The sequence below is a fragment of the Apodemus sylvaticus genome, chromosome 10 (genome assembly GCF_947179515.1).
Source record: "Apodemus sylvaticus chromosome 10, mApoSyl1.1, whole genome shotgun sequence".
NCBI lineage: Eukaryota > Metazoa > Chordata > Mammalia > Rodentia > Muridae > Apodemus > Apodemus sylvaticus.
In genome coordinates, this window is record NC_067481.1 from 6,461,140 (window position 1) to 6,478,777 (window position 17,638).

The 17,638-nt window shown below is 46.2% G+C and overlaps 2 protein-coding genes across 4 annotated transcripts in view; one reads left to right on the forward strand and one right to left on the reverse strand.

Annotated features, from left to right (window-relative positions):
• Window positions 1–7,355, reverse strand: part of Unk (unk zinc finger) — a 30,343-nt gene extending 22,988 nt beyond the window's left edge. For 2 of the 3 annotated variants that reach the window (XM_052196074.1, XM_052196075.1), the window contains exon 1: window positions 7,087–7,276. In XM_052196074.1, coding sequence (XP_052052034.1) covers window positions 7,087–7,190 — 104 coding nt within the window. In that variant the 5' untranslated portion in view covers window positions 7,191–7,276. Of the gene's footprint in view, window positions 1–7,086 lie in introns of all 3 variants that reach the window. The other variant, XM_052196076.1, reaches the window with a different exon arrangement.
• Window positions 7,356–14,995: 7,640 nt separating this feature from the next.
• Window positions 14,996–17,213, forward strand: LOC127694257 (histone H3.3A). The gene is made up of 4 exons (XM_052195764.1): window positions 14,996–15,128; window positions 15,496–15,633; window positions 15,741–15,894; window positions 15,985–17,213. Exons 2-4 carry the CDS (start codon window positions 15,506–15,508, stop codon window positions 16,111–16,113), a joined length of 411 nt encoding a protein of 136 aa, XP_052051724.1. The 5' UTR covers window positions 14,996–15,128; window positions 15,496–15,505; the 3' UTR covers window positions 16,114–17,213.
• Window positions 17,214–17,638: the final 425 nt, after the last annotated feature.

The window sequence follows — 17,638 nt, forward strand, 5'->3', positions numbered from 1 at the left end:
GATTCCTGGTGACTTGACTCTTCCTCTCTGCTGCTGCTAAGCAATGCCTTCATTGAGTGCCTTCCACTGCTCAGTAAGTTTTTCTCCAGTATGTGTGGCTTTATTGCAATTTGCAACAATGATTTCAATACATGTTCACTTCCTAAATCTTCCAAAACGCAATCAGATGAGATCAAGTAAAGTTCATAACAGTAATGTAGTAACTAACAAAACTGCTTCACAATAGCCTCCCTCTTTATACATGCTAAGAGTCATTCTACCAGTTAAAGTAAGCCATCTTTCCTGAATAAAGCTCAACAAGTCAACCCTGAACTGAACTGAGGGCTAAGAGTTGGTACCTATGGCCCCCAACTCTAATAACCTAAATTCAGTCTGGGAAGTCCACATGGTACATGAAGAAAACCTACTCTTGCACACCGTCCTCTGACTTCCCCAACCCATAAAATAAACCCAACGTTAAACTAATAACAAAAAAACAAACAGCCGGGCGGTGGTGGCTCACACCTGTGATTCCAGAACTTGGGAGGCAGAGGCAGGCAGATTTCTGAGTTCGAGGCCAGCCTGGTCTACAGAGTGACTTCCACGATAGCCAGGACTACACAGAGAAACCCTGTCTCGAAAAACCAAAAAAAAAAAAAAAAAAAAAAAAAAAAACAAACCAAGGCTAAATCCAGAAGATGCCTGCACAGACAGGATCACAGAGCACTTCTCTTCTAAGAAATCACCTAGAGGGCAGATTGCTGCAGGCCTTTAATCCCTGCAAAGGCAAGCGGACCTGAGCTCAAAGGCACAGTGAAACCATTGCAAAAATAAATGAATAAATAAAATCGTCCCAAAACCTTTTCAGTAACCATTATTTCATTTTCCTGTATCAAAAGCATTAACAAGTCTGAGAATCAAGCAAAACTGAAGGACTCTGAAACAGGTAGGTCTGAAGCATACGTTCTCTAACAGGGGTAGAACAACAACAGAAACTGATATTTTAAATGATACCTTCCTCAGCCCACCCTGGCTGTGAATGCCTTTAATCCCAGCACTCTGGAGACAGAGGCAGGCAGATCTCAGCCTGGTCTACAGAGTTCCAGGGCAGCCAGGACTACATAGCAAGGCCTTATCTCTCACAAATTCTCTTCCTGTCCTTTCAAGCAAAGTTGTTTCATTCATTCATTCATATTCTCTCTCTCTCTCTCTCTCTCTCTCTCTCTCTCTCTGTGTGTGTGTGTGTGTGTGTGTGTGTAATAACTGATAGAGCTGATTCTCTCCTCCCACCTTCCTGAGTTCAGTCCCAGTTATTTGTATCCATGAACCATCTCACCAGCCTTCACCAGCCGCCCCCTTCCCTGTTTTTGAGACAGGGTCTCTCCATGTAGGCCTGACTGACTTAGAACACCAGAGATCTGCCTGCCTCTGAGTGCTGGGATCAAAGGCCTACACAGCGCACCCACCCTAACTGCTTGCTTCTTTTTTTTCTTTTCTCTTTGACAGTATCTCATATATATCCAAGGCTGTTTTCCGGCTCCCTCTGTAAGGCACTCCCAAACGTATGCCTCCTCACTGTGTATCCCAGGCTGTTGTAGGATTTACAACACAGTCCAGGTGACCTCAAATTTGCAGCAATCCTCCAGCCTTAGGCTATGGCAAAAATGCTGAGAATACAACCACTATGCCTGGTTCAACTAATTATTTAAAATTATGTTACTTTTCTTCCATGTGTGTAGGTGTTTTACCCACATGTCCCTGTTGCTTGTGGATATCAGAAAGAGGCAGCAGACACCCCAGGACTGGAGTTGCAGGCATGGGAACTGGACTCAGGCTCCCTGGAAGAACAGCAAATACTCTTAACCACTGAGAAATCTCTCCAGTCATCAGCAAATTTTAGTGAGTGAGAGACTGTGTGTGTGTGTGTCTGTCTGTCTGTATGTATGTGGATTTTGAGACACTATTTCATTGTGTATCCCTGGCTGTCTTGGAACTTATTCTGTAGACCAGGCTGTCCTCAAACATTCTGCCTGCCTCTGCCTCCTGAGTGCTGGGATTTAAGGTATGGAACAACACCACCTAGCCAACTCCTTGAAACTGTTATAAACTCTTCTAATAAACAAAGTAGACTTGCTGTAAACAAAGCTGGTTTAAATTTTGCCCTTGTGAAATAAAGAGACACATGTGGCTCCTATGCTGGAAATGTCTTAACACATACATCACATATCACTGTCATTTTCCTGAGTGCTAATCAAATACTTGGAACTACACAACAGACAGAACTCCGATATGATCATATTTTTCTATAAGAATTGGATTCCTCAAGGCTAGCACAAATAGCAGCAACCATTTGCTGATTATTTCAAGTTCCTTTAATGCAAGATTATTTAAAAGGTTGAGAGAAGGGGGCTGGAGAGATGGCTCAGTGGTTAAGAGCACTGGCTGCTCTTCCAGAAGTCGTGAGTTCAATTCCCAGCAACCACACGGTGGCTCACAACCATCTGTAATGGGATCTGGTGCTCTCTTCTGATGTGTCTGAAGACAGCTACAGTGTACTCACATATATAAATTAAGTTAATAAATCTTAAAAACAACAACAACAAAACTTCTAATAAAAGATTAAGGGGAAATAACAACAAAATAACTATCCTTCAAAACATCTTTTCATAAATTTTTGGCTACAGGAGTGTTCAAGCCTTCCTGGGCACATGTCTATACTCCCAACACCTGGGAGGTAGAGACAGAGGGGTCACTGGTAGCTTGGGGTCACCTACAGAAAACCTTGAAGGAAACAAAAGGAACTAACAGGTCAAGTGATAAGTGATGGCAGCAAACACCTCAAAGGGAGGTGAGACCTTGCGTTTGAGGCAGGCTAGGCTTCATTGAGAGCACTGTCCCAAAACAAACCCTCTGAAAAAAGCAACACGTCACAAGGTTTTAAAAGGCAGAACATTATAGGACTGGAGCTACGGCTCAATGGTTAAGAGCGCTAACTGCTCTTCCAAAGGATGGGGGCTCAATTCCCAGCTCCCACATAATAGCTCACAACTCTCTGTAACTCCAGGTCCAGGAGATCCGACACCCTCACAGATATACATGCAGGCAAAACACCAGTGCACATAAAATAAATATCAGTAAAAACAGCAGCTGTCGCTGGGCATGGAGGCACACCTGACCACCACACTTGGAAGATATGGAGAAGGGTACCTCAATGAATGCCACGGCTGCCTGTGCTATGCAAGAAGACTGTCCTGAAACCTTCCGTCTAATCCCTAAGGACAGGACAGCAACTGAGCTCACCTTAATAAGACCATGCCCGGGTACTCGTTCCCGTCTCAAGTTTCCCTGCACTTGGGCCTGGTGGACCAAGGTGCCCAAGTCATCAGTTTCTAAATGCCACAACAAACAGCTAGTTTCTCTGATTTTTTTTTTTTTTTTTTGTAGATAAAAAGATATATACACACATATACACACTAGGAGGTGGTACACACCATTAATACTAGCACTTGGGAGGCAGAGGCAAGTAGATCTCTGTGAGTTTGAAGCCGGTGGTGGTCTACAAAATGAGTTTTAGGACAGCCAGGGCTACCAGAGAAACCCTGTTTTGAAAAACAAAACAAGAGCTGGGGAGATGACTCAGTGGTTAGGAGCACTGTCTGCTCTTCCAGAGGTCCTGAGTTCAATTCCCAGCAACCACATGGTGGATCACAACCATTTTAATGGGTTCTGATGCCCTCTTCTGGTGTATCTGAAGACAGTGACAGTGTACACACATATATAAAATAAATTAAAAACAACAACAACAACAAAAACTCAAGCTGGTAAGATGACTCAGAAGGTAAAGACACTTACTTCTAGACCCCACATGGAGAAAGGAGATAACCAATGCCCATTCATTCACACACATACATAATCCTCATACCACGGGCACCCACAACAAATACATGATGGAATAAATAAAGATGCCTCGGAAGCGGGACGATGGTGGCACATGTCTTTAATCCCAGCTCTTGGGAGGCAGAGGCAGGCGGATTTCTGAGTTTGAGGCCAGCCTGGTCTACAAAGTGAGTTCCAGGACAGCCAGGGCTACACAGAGAAACCCTGCCTCAAAAAAACCAAAACCAAACCAAAACAACAACAACAACAAAAAAAAAAGATGCCTCGGAAGCCAAGGTCCACGACTCTGTACCAACCCTCAAGAAACAGAACAACAGTTGCCAAACAGCTGTGAATCAAGGCTCAAGCCTCGGACATCGGGACTGGACAGACGGCTCAGCAGGTGCACTGGCCACGCTCGCAGAGAACCCTGGTCTGAGCCAACCATCTCCAACTGGGGATCTGACGTTTGAGGGGATCTGATGCCCCTTTCTGGCTTCAAGAGCACCAGGCAGGCTACTGCTGCACACAAGTGCACACAAACAAACATCAGACAAATAAAAATGTTTACAAATCAGATACAGCAGAGCGATGACGTACACACCTTTAATCCCACTACTCAAGTGGCAGAGGCAGGTAGATCTGAGTTCAAAGCCAGCCTAGTCTACACCATGAATTCCAGAATAGCTGGGCTACACAGTGAAACCCTGTCTCCCTGTCTTGAAAAACAAACCAGCAAACAATTTAGACACTGGCAATTTCACTGTGTCCACTCCTTTCATCTGTGATTTCACAACGATCAGCAATGTAACCTCACAGAATCTCGGTGACCACACAGCGCAGAAGCAGACTGCAGCACTCATGCCGGCCACCTCCCTTCTCTCAGAGTTTTAGTAAGTTGCGGGCTAACCAAAGCTATATAACAAGACCTTACCCTCAAAAGAAAAAAAAAAAAAAGCGGTTGTGGAGAAGGCTCTGTGAGTGCTTGATGCAAGCACTGGGTCCTGAGTTTGAATCCTCATGAGCACCGGCATCATGGGCACACAAGCTCAGCACCGGCATCATGGGCACACAAGCTCAGCACCGGCATCATGGGCACACAAGCTCATAACCCCAGTGCTGGGAGGTGGGGGAAGTAAATGCTAGGAACTCACCGGCCAGTTAACCTGGCCAAGTTTCAGGTCCAGTAAAAGAAGTTATTTCTTAAAAGACTTACTTATGTATGTGGGTGGTTTGTCTACATGTATGCCTGCATACCAGAAGGCATAGGTCCCCGTGGACTACAGTTATAGACAGCTAGGAGCTGTCATGTAGGTGTTGGGAAATGAACCTAGGATCTCTGGATGAGTAGCCAGTGCTATTAACCACAGAGCCATCTCTCCAGCCCCAAAGAACCTATCTTAAGGAAATAAGGAGGGATAGGACACCTGATGTCCTCCCTTGGTCTCCAAGTGACAATGTACATTACACACACATTCTCAAAAAGAAACCAAGATTTATTCCAATTTGTTTGGAACTGTATCAAAAAAAAAAAAAAAAAAAAAAAAAAAAAAAAACATGATCCAAGTAACCAGAGATCATTAAAAAGTTCTAAAATGAGGCCCAGTGGTACAGATTTGTAAACCCAGCTACTCAGAAACCTGAGGCCTGAGGACACAGAGTTCAAGTCCTGTCTGGGTTACAGAAGTTCAAGGCCAGCACAAACAACTTGGTGAAATCCTAGCTTAAAAAGTTAAGAGATAAACAAATGGGGGTATGTGTGTGACAACACAGCTCAATGGCAGAGGTCCCCAACATGCAAGAGGCCTGGGTTCTGCTTAACACTCCAACACAAGCTCCTGTGTGAGGTGACAGAGCTGGAACAGCACTGGCCAGGCTTAGGCATCTGAATTCAATCCCTAGGACCCACGAGGTAAAGGGGGAGAGCCAACCCCTTCACACGGTTTTGACCTCCACCCCCGGGTATGGCACTGCAGGAGTGTTCCCATATATTCACATTCAAATAAACACAGGTACATTTTTTTAAAGTTCCAGTAAGTTTACAAATTTGCAAACCAAAACCACATTTTTGTGTGACCAGATAAGTGACATTGTTCTGAGCTTAGACCTTCTTATCAAAAGCAATGGTAAGGTTGCAGAGAGAGCCAGAACTCCAGCAAGAAAGGACCAACAGATGACCATACTTGAAAGGCTACCCTGAGTTACACAGAAGTCAAGTTTGGATGATGTCAGTCAACATTAGAGTCACTCAAAGAAACCAATACATTTCCTATAACCAAAGTTCCCCAGTCCCATCTCCCCAAAAGTGTCAAGCCAGAACTCCTCCTGCCTGACTTTAGTTCTCAGTATTCCGGACGGATGCTTCCTGCTCGTGGCTTGACTGTGGTTCAGTCTCTCAGGTTCTGACCAGGGCTCGGGATCTCCTAAACAGGCACATCACTCAGGCACCCAATGGGGACGAGAGGCACTCCTGGCACAGCAGGGAACGGAAACCAACACTGCTTTATATGAGGAACCACAGCATTGGCCTTTGTCTTGCAGAACCTAGGCCTACCGTGACCTGACAGCAAGGAGCAAGACCCGGACCTAAGCGGGCATACATGCAGCCTTTGCATGTTGACAATCAATCTCATTTGCGCCAGGTCTATGAGGCTCCCTCGCCTGCCAGATTCTGATGGGGTCTGTCATCATTTACACCCCGGATGTCGCTGACTCAAGCTGGACAGTACAGCCTGCAAGGAGTGCCTCCTTGTCTGCACGTTTGACCGTTTAAGGGAATTCAAGCGTGGGTGACCCTGGTGGACAATCTAACAGGCCTTAAGGATACAAAAGACCTCCGGGGCACAGTGTCCTCCCCAGACTTCAAGCCAACAGTCACAGAATTCGACTTGTCATGTCGGGGGCTTATCACTCCCAAAGAGCCTGGTACTGTGGTTTTATGTCCGAGGAACAGTCAGGCCTCCAAGGCCTAGCCTGAGAAGTGTGGATTCGGGACCGGGGTTCCTGCCTTTCCGACTCGGAGGCTGGGACCGAGTTTCCCGCCCCAATGCCCGACCAGAGGTTGGTGACAGTAGAAGGAAACTGGGACCGGCCCCAGCAGGTTGGAACCGGTCTGGGCCGAGCCGAAGGGGGGGGGGGGGGAGAAACAGCCTCGCGCTCTCCCTGCGCGCGTGACTCACGCTGGCCGCTGACGTCAGGCGTGCGCGCGCGGCAGGGGGGGGCTCTACGTACGTGTAGTGCTGCGGTTTCTCGGGCTGTGCCTGCAGCACCTGAGCGGTAGCGGCCGGGGGCGCCGAGGAAGCTGCCGAGCCGCCGGGCCCGGGGCCCTTCGACATGGTCCTGTCTTCCTGCCTCTTCGCCGCTCCCCTTTTATTATTCAGTCTGCGCGGTCCGCGCCGAAGACCCACAGCGCCTGCGCCGCGCCACGAGAACGTGAAGACCCCCCGCACGGCAGCAAAGCTTGCTGGGAGTTGTGGTCCTCCTTTCGGGTGAAATTTTACCGTTGGCACAGTGTCGCTGCTAAAGTGCAAGACCACAATACCCAGAGATCTTTGCAGACGGTGTCCCGGATGCTCAAGATCCGCGATGCCTTGTGGTAATTGTAGTGTAGTCACTCTTAATATTACCTGCGCGTTTTCAGAGAGGTCGGAGAACTATACCTTGAAACTGGACCCTTCGGAGGGTGAGGAGCTAGTTAGGGAGGCCTGAAACGATTCCACGGAGAATGTTCCAAATGCAATTACACTGCCAACAGTGCAGTAATTGCCTTGCCTCCGTACCAGTACAGTTAGCACACCGCTTCTAACGTCAGCCTAGAGCATTGCCTCCAAGTAAGCAAGCTGATCAGCCAACGTTTTCATAATATAGTAGTAGTCAGTAAATCACCAGAGAAAGTATACGGGCTAGCAGACAGCTTGGGGAAGCTTTGGGGATTTTTTGTTTTTTAAAACTACAATACACCATATTGTTCCCGGGCTTCATTAAGATTTACCAACCCTGAAACCTGGAACCCCTCTACTTGAGCTCCTTCTGAACTCAATGGTTGGCCCAAATACCGTGTTTCCAATAGGTTAAGGTCCAAGGTAGAACTTAATCTCTATCTAGAGTAGTCTCTTAGGTACATTGGTAAATTGTTGAGAAACATCGTAAAAGACGTCATTAGAAGGACCAGGGGCTGAGTCAAAAAAGTGAGTTCTAATCCACTCTGGTTCCCTTTTCTGGAAAAACCTTTTGTTTGGGAACATACAAGGCAATTGCCTCACATTTAGGCATTTGGTTTTTGTTTGTTTGTTTTGTTTTGTTTTTTTGAAACAGGGTTTCTCTGTATAGCCCTGGCTGTCCTGGAACTCACTCTGTAGACCAGGCTGGCCTCGAACTCAGAAATCTGCCTGCCTCTGCCTCCCAGAGTGCTGGAACTAAAGGTGTGTGCCACGGGGCTGGAGAGATAGTTCAGCGGTTAAGAGCAGTGACTGGTCCTTCTGAAGATCCTAAGTTCAAATCCCAACAACCACATGGTGGCACACAACCATCTGTAATGATGCCCTCTTCTGGTGCATCTGAAGACCAGTATCCTTAGATATAACAATAAATAAATCTTTAAGCAGGAGCGACCAGAGCAAGCAGCAGAGGTCCTGAATTCAAATCCCCACCAACCACATGATGGCTCACAACCATCAGTACTGCTACAGTGTACTCATATACATAAAATAAATAAATAAACCTTAAAAAATAAAAGGTGTGCGCCACTAGGTATTTGGTTTTATGACATGATTTCTACAGGCTGGATACATACCCAAGGGAGGAAAATTAAAGTTCCAGGCCAAGCTAGGCGACGTATTAAAACCCTATCTCCAAAAACAATGTATCTCGATCCCAGCACACAGGAAGCAAAGGAAGGTAGATCCCCGAGTTCAAAGCCTGGTGGTATATGTTGGTAATTCTAAGTCAGCCAGAGCTACTCTGTCTAAAAACCCCCAACAAGAACAACCAAACAAGGACAGGCCTGAGATGCATCAGAGGAAAAGTGCTTGCTTCCCGAGGCTGGAGACCTGAGTTGGATCCCTGGGGCTGAGGTACAGGCGGAAGAAGAGAACCCACTCCAGGGAGTTGTCCTCTGACCTCCACAGAAGTCCACACTTGCTCCCCTCACACACACACACACACACACACACACACACACACGTCATGCATACACAACCAATAACAAAAACCTCCTTCACAGACACCTAAAGCTTCCCATCTGACCTTGTTGTCTATATTCAATCTAAGCCAAATCAAATCCATTGGTGCAGAGTGCTGGGATTACAGGCATGCGTGCGCCACCACTGCCCGGCCCAAATCCATTGTTTTCAAAACCCATTTGTTTTGTTAAATGAGATCAAGTTAGTTTGTAATTGCCTCATTAAAGAAATTCATCTGCACTGGGGTGTAACCTTTGGCGTAAGCAAGCAAGAAGCCCGCAGCAAACCCATGTAGGGTCACGCGTCTATAACTCCAGCACTAACTCGGGGTGGAAGCAACGGGACTAGGAACCTAAGACCATCTCAGCTGTAAAGAATCTGAGGCTAGGCCTCCAGCAAGACCCTGTGGTTGGGGGGAGCAGGGAGCCACTGAGTAAGCTCAGGGTTAAAGGTATTTGCTACCAAGTCTGAGGTCTCAATTTGAGTCTCAATTTGTGGTGGGAGAAGAGTCCAGGTTCCATATTTGTACTGAGGCATAAATAAATAAATAAAATATAATTTTAAGGCCCTTTTGAATCCAGGCAGTGGTGGGTCTCACATTTAATCCCAGTGCTCGGGAGGCAGAGCCAAGTGAATCTCTGGGTTCCAGGCCAGCCTGGTCCACCGTGTGAGTTCCAAGAGAGCCAAAATTACACAGAGAAACCCTGTCTTGAAAAAGCAAAGAGCTGGGTGAGGTCGCTGGTGCACACCTTTAATCTTAGCACTGGGACACCGAAGACACAGATCTCCGGAGTTTGAGGCCAGGCTGGTCTACACAGCAAGCTCCATGTCAGCCAAATGCCATTGTCAGAGCCTCTCTCACAGACACCAGGGGAGGGGAGTGAAGCTCATTTCAAGTAACCTTAGGGAGAGGGGGTGGGGCAAATGGAAATTGTCATCGTCCAAGAGTGCCACATCCTTTTTTATTATTATTTTTAGTCTAGCTCTGTGTAACCTCACACTGGAAGCTGACAAACCGGTATTCCCTAAACCGGCTGAGTCCATTGCTTTGCCACTAGAGCTGTTTGAAGATGAATTCCAAAAGGACAAGTAGAAATGATCATGAACGGCTTTGCTCTTACGAGGAAATACAAAAAGCTGGTTTGCTGGACAGTGGTGGGGCACGCCTTTAATCCCAGCACTTGGGAGACAGAGGCAGGCGGATTTCCGAGTTCGAGGCCAGCCTGGTCTACAGAGTGAGTTCCAGGACAGCCAGGGCTTTACAAAGAAACGCTGTCTCAAAACAAACAAACAAAGAAAACAACAACAACAACAAAAACTGGTTTATATGTTTTCCCTTGGACTCCCCAGGTGTGAAGTCACTGCAAAAACCTCATCTCGTAGATTTAATTTTTAACGATAAGAGTTCATGCATGACAGGAACTTCCAAATGAGCATGTGCTGTATAATTCAAAGATGATATCATCCAAATTGCTTAATTTACTGGCGAGGAAATCGAAACCCAGGAAAGTTAGGTAACTTGCAGAAAGTCACTCAGCAAGTTCATCAAGGAACAGGGCCAGGACTGGAACAGGACGACAGAAACGCTCTGATTACTGTCACTCTGACTCTGACTGCAGTAGAGCCTTGGAATCACACCCAGGGCTTCACCTCACGCCCTCGGGCAAGGGCACCGTCTCCTGACCCTCCCCTCATGTGTCCTGTGTTGAGTCTTGATAGGTCTGTGCTTTCAGCTCCGCCCCATTTCCTTCGCTGCTTTCCCTCCCATTGGTCAATTCAGGGAACTCAAACAAACCCTTCAACTAATGGTGATGCTCTGCTCTAGTCTCTCTTAGGTGGATGAATCTACTGCTTGTTCTCGCCTGAGGCAGGCTCTATTCCTTTGACAATAAAACCCAGAGAAAAATAACTGGGTAGTTTTTTCCCACACATGCATGTAATTCTAGCACTCAAGCAGGGACAGGAAGATTGCCACAAGTTGAAGTCCATTCTGGACAAATTAATAGGAACATCTCTCAAAAAGAATGTGTGTGTGGAAGCCAGGCATGGCAGTGTGGTACTGTAACCTCAGAGGCAGATGGAGTCACCATGGTGGTGAAGAAGAAAAGAAGAGGAGGGAGGGGAGGGGGGGAAAGAGAAAGGAAGGAAGAAAAAGAAAGGAAGAAAGAAAGATAGAGGGGCTGGTGAGATGGCTCAATGGTTAAGAGCACCGACTGCTCTTCTGAAGGTCCTGAGTTCAAACCCCAGCAACCACATGATGGCTTACAACCATCTGTAATGAGATCTGATGCCCTCTGCTGGAGTGTCTGAAGATAGCTGCAGTGTACTTAAATATAATAAAATAAAAATCTAAAAAAAAAAAAAAGGAAAAACAGAAAGAAAGATAGAAAGGGAGGAAGAAGGAAGGAAAGATGTGGTAGCACGGGCCTTTAATCACATCACTCAGAGACAGGCAGATCCCTGAGACAGACAGACAGACAGATAGACAGACAGACAGATAGATAGAGATGTCAACCTGAGCTACATGAAACCTTATCTCCAAAAACAATAACAAATTAAGTATAAAAATTAAAGCTGCATGGTAGTTGCTAAGAGGACTCCAGAGTCAAGTGTGCTGGATCTCACAGTCTCATCCCTCAGAAGACTGAGGCAGGAGGATAGCCACAAAACCAAGATATACTGGAATACACAGTGATTTTTAGGGGAGCCTGGGTTACAGAATGAGACCCTGCCTCAAAGCGGAAGGAGTGGGCACACATCCTCACTCACACATCTGACATCCCAGCACTCTGGAGGCAAAAGCGATATTCCTCTTGGCAACATAGGGGTTTCCAGGCCAGTCTGACCTAGTTAAGGAGACCCAGTCTGAAGAGAATCAAAAGATCAGGATGTAGCTCAGTGATTGACCGCTGGTCCAGCTAGAGCTAAGCTGGAGAGCATTACCAAAACCAAAAATCACCTTCTAAATTTTTTAAAACTTTGGGAGGAATTATCATACTAGAGATTGCGTCAAAGATGCTTCTTCTGTCCTTTCAACTTATGAATGTCCTAAACTACTAATGCTGCTACACATCGACCTTGGGGCCAGGTGTAGCATGGGAAAACTGTGCTACTCACATAACTGATTCCTTAGATTGACCATGTCAAACGGTCAGCTGTTTCTACTGCGAAACAAGTTCATGTGAACGCTGACAGCTGCCCATCCTATGAGCTCCCCATGTGAGGAAACATGGACATTTTGTGAACAGGGCTTCACTGCATAGACCAGTCTGGCCTTGAACCCACAAAGATGCCTCTGGCTGTGGAGTGCTGGTGTTGAATGCTTGTGCCCAGCCAGGCGGTAGTGGTGCACGCCTGTAATCTCAGCACTCTGGGAGGCAGAGGCAAGTGGATTTCTAAGTTTGAGGCCAGCCTGGTCTACAGAGTGAGTTCCAGGACAGGGCTACACAGAGAAACCCTGTCTCGAAAAGAAGAAGAAGAAGAAGAAGAAGAAGAAGAAGAAGAAGAAGAAGAAGAAGAAAGCTTGTGCCTTCAAAGGAAGGTCCTAACAATGGAGAATCACAGAGCAGTGGGACATGTCCTCTCCATGACATTTACACAGAGCAGAACACACAAGAGAATAAGCACGTGGTCTTAGCTTTAACTCCTCTTTCTAGAGTCATTGTTTCCGGTTTTAGATATGTCTGGTTATGGGAAGCTGAAACAGGATCATAAGGCCAGCCTGGGCTACAGTATGGCCAGCCTGGGCTACATGTGAAGCTTAAGTCTCAAAAACAAATCAACCAACCAAAAAAATTGCATGTGGTGGCCACATGTGTAAGTTCAGCTCTTAAAGCACCGAGGCAGGAGGATTGGGACTTGTAGGTAGTCTGTCTCAATTTTCTGGCCTTTAACTGGTAATCCTTTACACTTGCTTTGGTTTCTGATATTTGAATATTTCAGTATGCGGAAGATAGTTCATTAAACAAGAGTAAAGACTGGGACAGTCTTTTTTTCTGAGACAGGGTTTCCCTACGCAGCCCTGGCTGTCCTGGAACTTGTTCTGTAGACCAGGCTGACCTCAAACTCAAGAATCTGCCTTGGAGCCTGACACCTTCGCAGCCCCAATCCCCAATCCCGGCCGTCAAGAGTGGTGTTTTTTATAATGCAGGAGGCAGCTCAGCAGTTGAGAGCACTTGTTGCTTTGGGAGAGGACCTGGGTTCAGCTTTCAGCATCCGCCTGGTGGCTCACAACCATAAATCAATGCCCTATTCTAACTTCTGAGGGCACCAGGCAAAACATTCATATGCACAAAATAAATTAATCTAGCCAGGCGTGATGGCATACTTCTTTAACCCCAGCATTTGGGAGGCAGAAACAGGAGAATCCCTAAGTTTTAGGCCTGACAGTCAAAGCTATGCAGAGAAATCCTATCTACAAAACACAAAACAAAACAATCTAAATTATTCACATTTCTAAAATTTGTCAGGATTTTGTGAGAAATAGTAATAACCAAATATTACACAAGGACACCCATTTTTTTAAATTATCTTCTCCTTAGGACATGACACCCTCTTGGGATTGTTGCCTCTCCTGGTGTATTTATTTCAGGCAGTCAAATTGAGTAATTCGAGAAATATACAACCAGGTAATTACTACTCCTTTGGTTGGTTTTTTTTAGATAGAGACTCACTAAGTAGTTATAGCTGTTCTGTAATTCCTATGTAGACCAGGCTGGCCTCAAAGCCACCTGCTTCCTGTCTCCAGGTTGCTGGGATTAAAGAAATTTGTGTGCCAGCATGCCTGACAACTTCTTATTAACTCTAAGTACATTGAAATAAAATATTTTGTGATGGGCTGAATTAAACATTCGAATAACAGGGCTTTGTTGCTTTGTTCTGAGACATAGTCTCACTGTAGCTTCAGCTAATCTGGTCCTGCCCTTAAACTCACATGAATTTGCCTGCCTCTGGAGTGCCAGGACTAGAGGAATGGTCCACTTTCCTTTATATATATTTTTGAAGCAGTGCTTCATATACCCTAGACTGGCCTGGAATGATGGAGCTGTGGATGACCTTGATTTTTGGATTCTGCTTCAATCTCCCGGATTTACATGTGAGCACCTGGAGCTTGGTTTATGAAGTCCTGGAGGGAAAAAACAAAACAAAAACAGGATTTATAAAGACAAGATCTCAGTAGGTAGGTCTGCTTGGCTTAGAACCATCCATGTGCATCGTGCTGGCCTCATAGTCACAGAAATCTGCTTGCACCTGAGCCTCCTACAAGCTTAGATTAAATGCCTGCACCACCACCTAACTCTGAAGTAATCTTTTGAATCTTGATTATTTGTGTCTATGTCCCCACCAAACAACTGCTTTATGCTTTAAAATGTGTATGCATTTAGAGTGCACAAAACACTATATGCTGTAACATGACTGACAGGATTACATTTCTCACACAGATCAAAATTACAAAAAGTAAATTATTCAGGGAACAATTTCATCTACATTAAAATAATAATAATAACTATTATTATGATGACATATATATATATGCAAAATCTCTCTAAAATGGTCTCTTGATGCAAAAAGTCCTAGACTCTTGCGGGCCGGACTTTCTTTCATTCCAGGAGACTAGTGCAATTCATTTGCATTGACTTTCTATTGTAGAGCTTTGGAACCAAGAGAAGGATCCAAACATAGCTCCATTTTATCCAATCAGAAGAGCCGCCTAGTGCTAAACTCTGATTCGTCTATTCCTCTTTGCATCCATCCAATCCTGAAGCAATCTTAACAGCCAATCAGTGGCCTAAACACCAGCCAATCAGGAAACGGGCCCGAAGTACGGCCTTTGTGTCGGGAGATGTCAGCGCGTCGGCGAAAGCTCCCGCCAATCGAGAAAGTCGTTGGTGTATGCAAATAAGGGTTCTGTGACGCACAGACGCAGCGTGAAGCGTCTCTATAAATATGGAGGCGTCGGGGGGCTTGGATCGCAGAGCGGTTTGGTCGTTCGTTGGAGGAGCATCTTCCCGTTCTGCTCGGCGATTGCGGCTCTTGTTCGAGCGCTTACAGCGGCGCGTCGGTCTCAGCAAGGGCCTCAGACTTCGGCTTTGGGTGAGTTCGCTGTTCTGCCGGCGGCCGAAGGCTCCGGGGCTTTCGGGACCGCGGTCGCTGGCACCCGATGGTCTGGTCGGTGAGGCCGCCCGGGAGGTCGGGCTCGGTCGGGAGGTCGGGTTCCGCCACCTCCGTCCCGTCTTCTTCCCGGTGGTGACTCACTGGTCCCGGCGCGGTGTTCCCGGCCGCCCGTGGAGCGGGAAGTGGCTCCTCCCCGCTTTCCCCCTCCCGGGGGAGGCCGCGGCTCGGCGCAGCCTGAGTCATTAGGGGAGGGGGAGGAAGCGGCGGCGGCCATCTGCCGCGGCGAGGACGGACGCCTGGCAGCGGGAGCCCGGTGACCTGGGCTTGAGCGTCGCTTGTCTCGCAGGTGAGAGAAAATGGCCCGAACCAAGCAGACCGCTAGGAAGTCCACCGGAGGGAAGGCCCCCCGCAAGCAGCTGGCCACCAAGGCGGCCCGGAAAAGCGCGCCCTCTACCGGCGGGGTGAAGAAACCCCATCGCTACAGGTAGGCAGCCAGCGAGCTTGGGAACAATGACTCGGCCGCCGGCTTGTGGGGCGGGCGCTATCCCCTTCCCCTGTCCGTTGACGCCCTTCCCTCTCTGGTGACCGCAGGCCCGGGACCGTGGCTCTGAGAGAGATCCGACGTTACCAGAAGTCGACCGAGCTTCTCATCCGGAAGCTGCCATTCCAGAGGTTGGTGCGGGAGATCGCCCAGGATTTCAAAACCGACTTGAGGTTTCAAAGTGCAGCCATCGGGGCCCTTCAGGTAAAGGGACAAAAGGCTTGGTGGCCCCGGGGGGCGGCGGCTCGGTGGCTCCGGTAGGAGTGTTAATGCTGTGGCTCTTGTCCTCAACAGGAGGCCAGCGAAGCGTACCTGGTGGGGTTGTTTGAAGATACCAATCTGTGTGCCATCCACGCCAAGAGAGTCACCATCATGCCCAAAGACATCCAGTTGGCTCGCCGGATACGGGGGGAGAGAGCTTAAGTTGAGGCGGTTTTTATGGCATTTTGTAGTAAATTCTGTAAAATACTTTGGTTTAATTTGTGACTTTTTTTGTAAGAAATTGTTTATAATATGTTGCATTTGTACTTAAGTCATTCCATCTTTCACTCAGGATGAATGAAAGAGTGACTGTTCACAGACCTCAGTGGTGTGAGCACTGTGGCACAGGAGTGACAAGTTGCTAATATGCAGAAGGGATGGGTGATACTTCTTGCTTCTCATGATGCATGTTTCTGTATGTTAATGACTTGTTGGGTAGCTATTAAGGTACTAGAATTGATAAATGTGTACAGGGTCCTTTTGCAATAAAACTGGTTATGACTTGATCCAAGTGTTTAACCATACATCACTGTGATAGAATGTGGGCTTTTTCAAAGGTTGACGATACAAGTTTTAGCCACAGTGTAACAGTTTCCTTTAAAAAAAAAAAGTAAACCTGGCAGCTATAGAATACACTATGTGCATTTATAATAGCTATTTTATATATTGTAGTGTTCAACATTTTTAAATTAAATGTTTTACATTCACAAGTGGTGGGGAGTCTTGTCATTAAGGTGTGTGTAATTTAGTCCAGTTGGTATTTCCTGACTAGACTGCATTTGTTATTAACAAAGTAGAAAATTGCTATGCGTATTAAACCTTGCATAAGTCCTCATTCTACCACATACTAACCCCTGACCCTCTGGCTGGTAACACAACACTAGTGGGAATTTTATTTATAAGGGCTCTAGAGTAAAATAACAAGCTATTCACACCAGCATCGTCCATTACAAATCTAGTTAGTGCAGCTTTTCATTGCATTTGGTCTACCTAGACTGAGTTCGGTTTTGTTTCTTTCTATAAGGGGAAAAACTACAAGGTTTGTTTTTCCTTGTAGAGTTTATAAACATGGGAGTAAAAATACAGCTTCAGCTTATTGGACCTCTGCCAATGAAGATGGGTTAGGCTACACCTGGTTACTATCCTGGCAAAAAATCCCTTTTATAGAGATGGCCTTCAAGTGGTTTTTAAAAGTATCCTATTGAAGTTTTTAGGTCAATTATGTATGTTGACTAAATTTACAAATAAACTTGTTTATTCAACTAAGTGTCAAACCTAAATTGAATATACAAAGCTTTTAATACATCTGGTATCTAGATTCTTAGTTTGAGCTTTCTGCTTGATGGAAAGGGATATTTAAAGTAACCACAGAAAACATGAACAGCCAATACACTCTAAAAATGCAAGCTTTTGCTGCCGTGACAATGAGTCTGACAAAATCTGTGGTATGTGGGTGGGCTTAATTACATGTTTATATGTCCCCATGGTGTTAGAATATGAAATTGCTTATGCTACAGGAGAAATATTTGGAGTATTAGTTTACTGTCTTGGGTCTTTGGATCTTTGTAGTAGATAATATAAACTAGTAGGTTGGGAATTTTCTTTTCCTGAGGAGACAGTTTCTCTGTAGCCTTGGCTGTCCTCTGTAGAGCAGGCTAGCTTCAAACTCAAAATCCATCTTCTACCA

Coding starts and splice junctions, on each gene's coding strand:
- LOC127694257 (XM_052195764.1), top strand. CDS start 15,506: ATGGCCCGAACCAAGCAGACCGCTAGGAAGTCCACCGGAGGGAAGGCC. Junction 15,634..15,740: donor AAGAAACCCCATCGCTACAG/GTAGGCAGCCAG, acceptor TGGTGACCGCAG/GCCCGGGACCGTGGCTCTGA. Junction 15,895..15,984: donor CAGCCATCGGGGCCCTTCAG/GTAAAGGGACAA, acceptor TGTCCTCAACAG/GAGGCCAGCGAAGCGTACCT.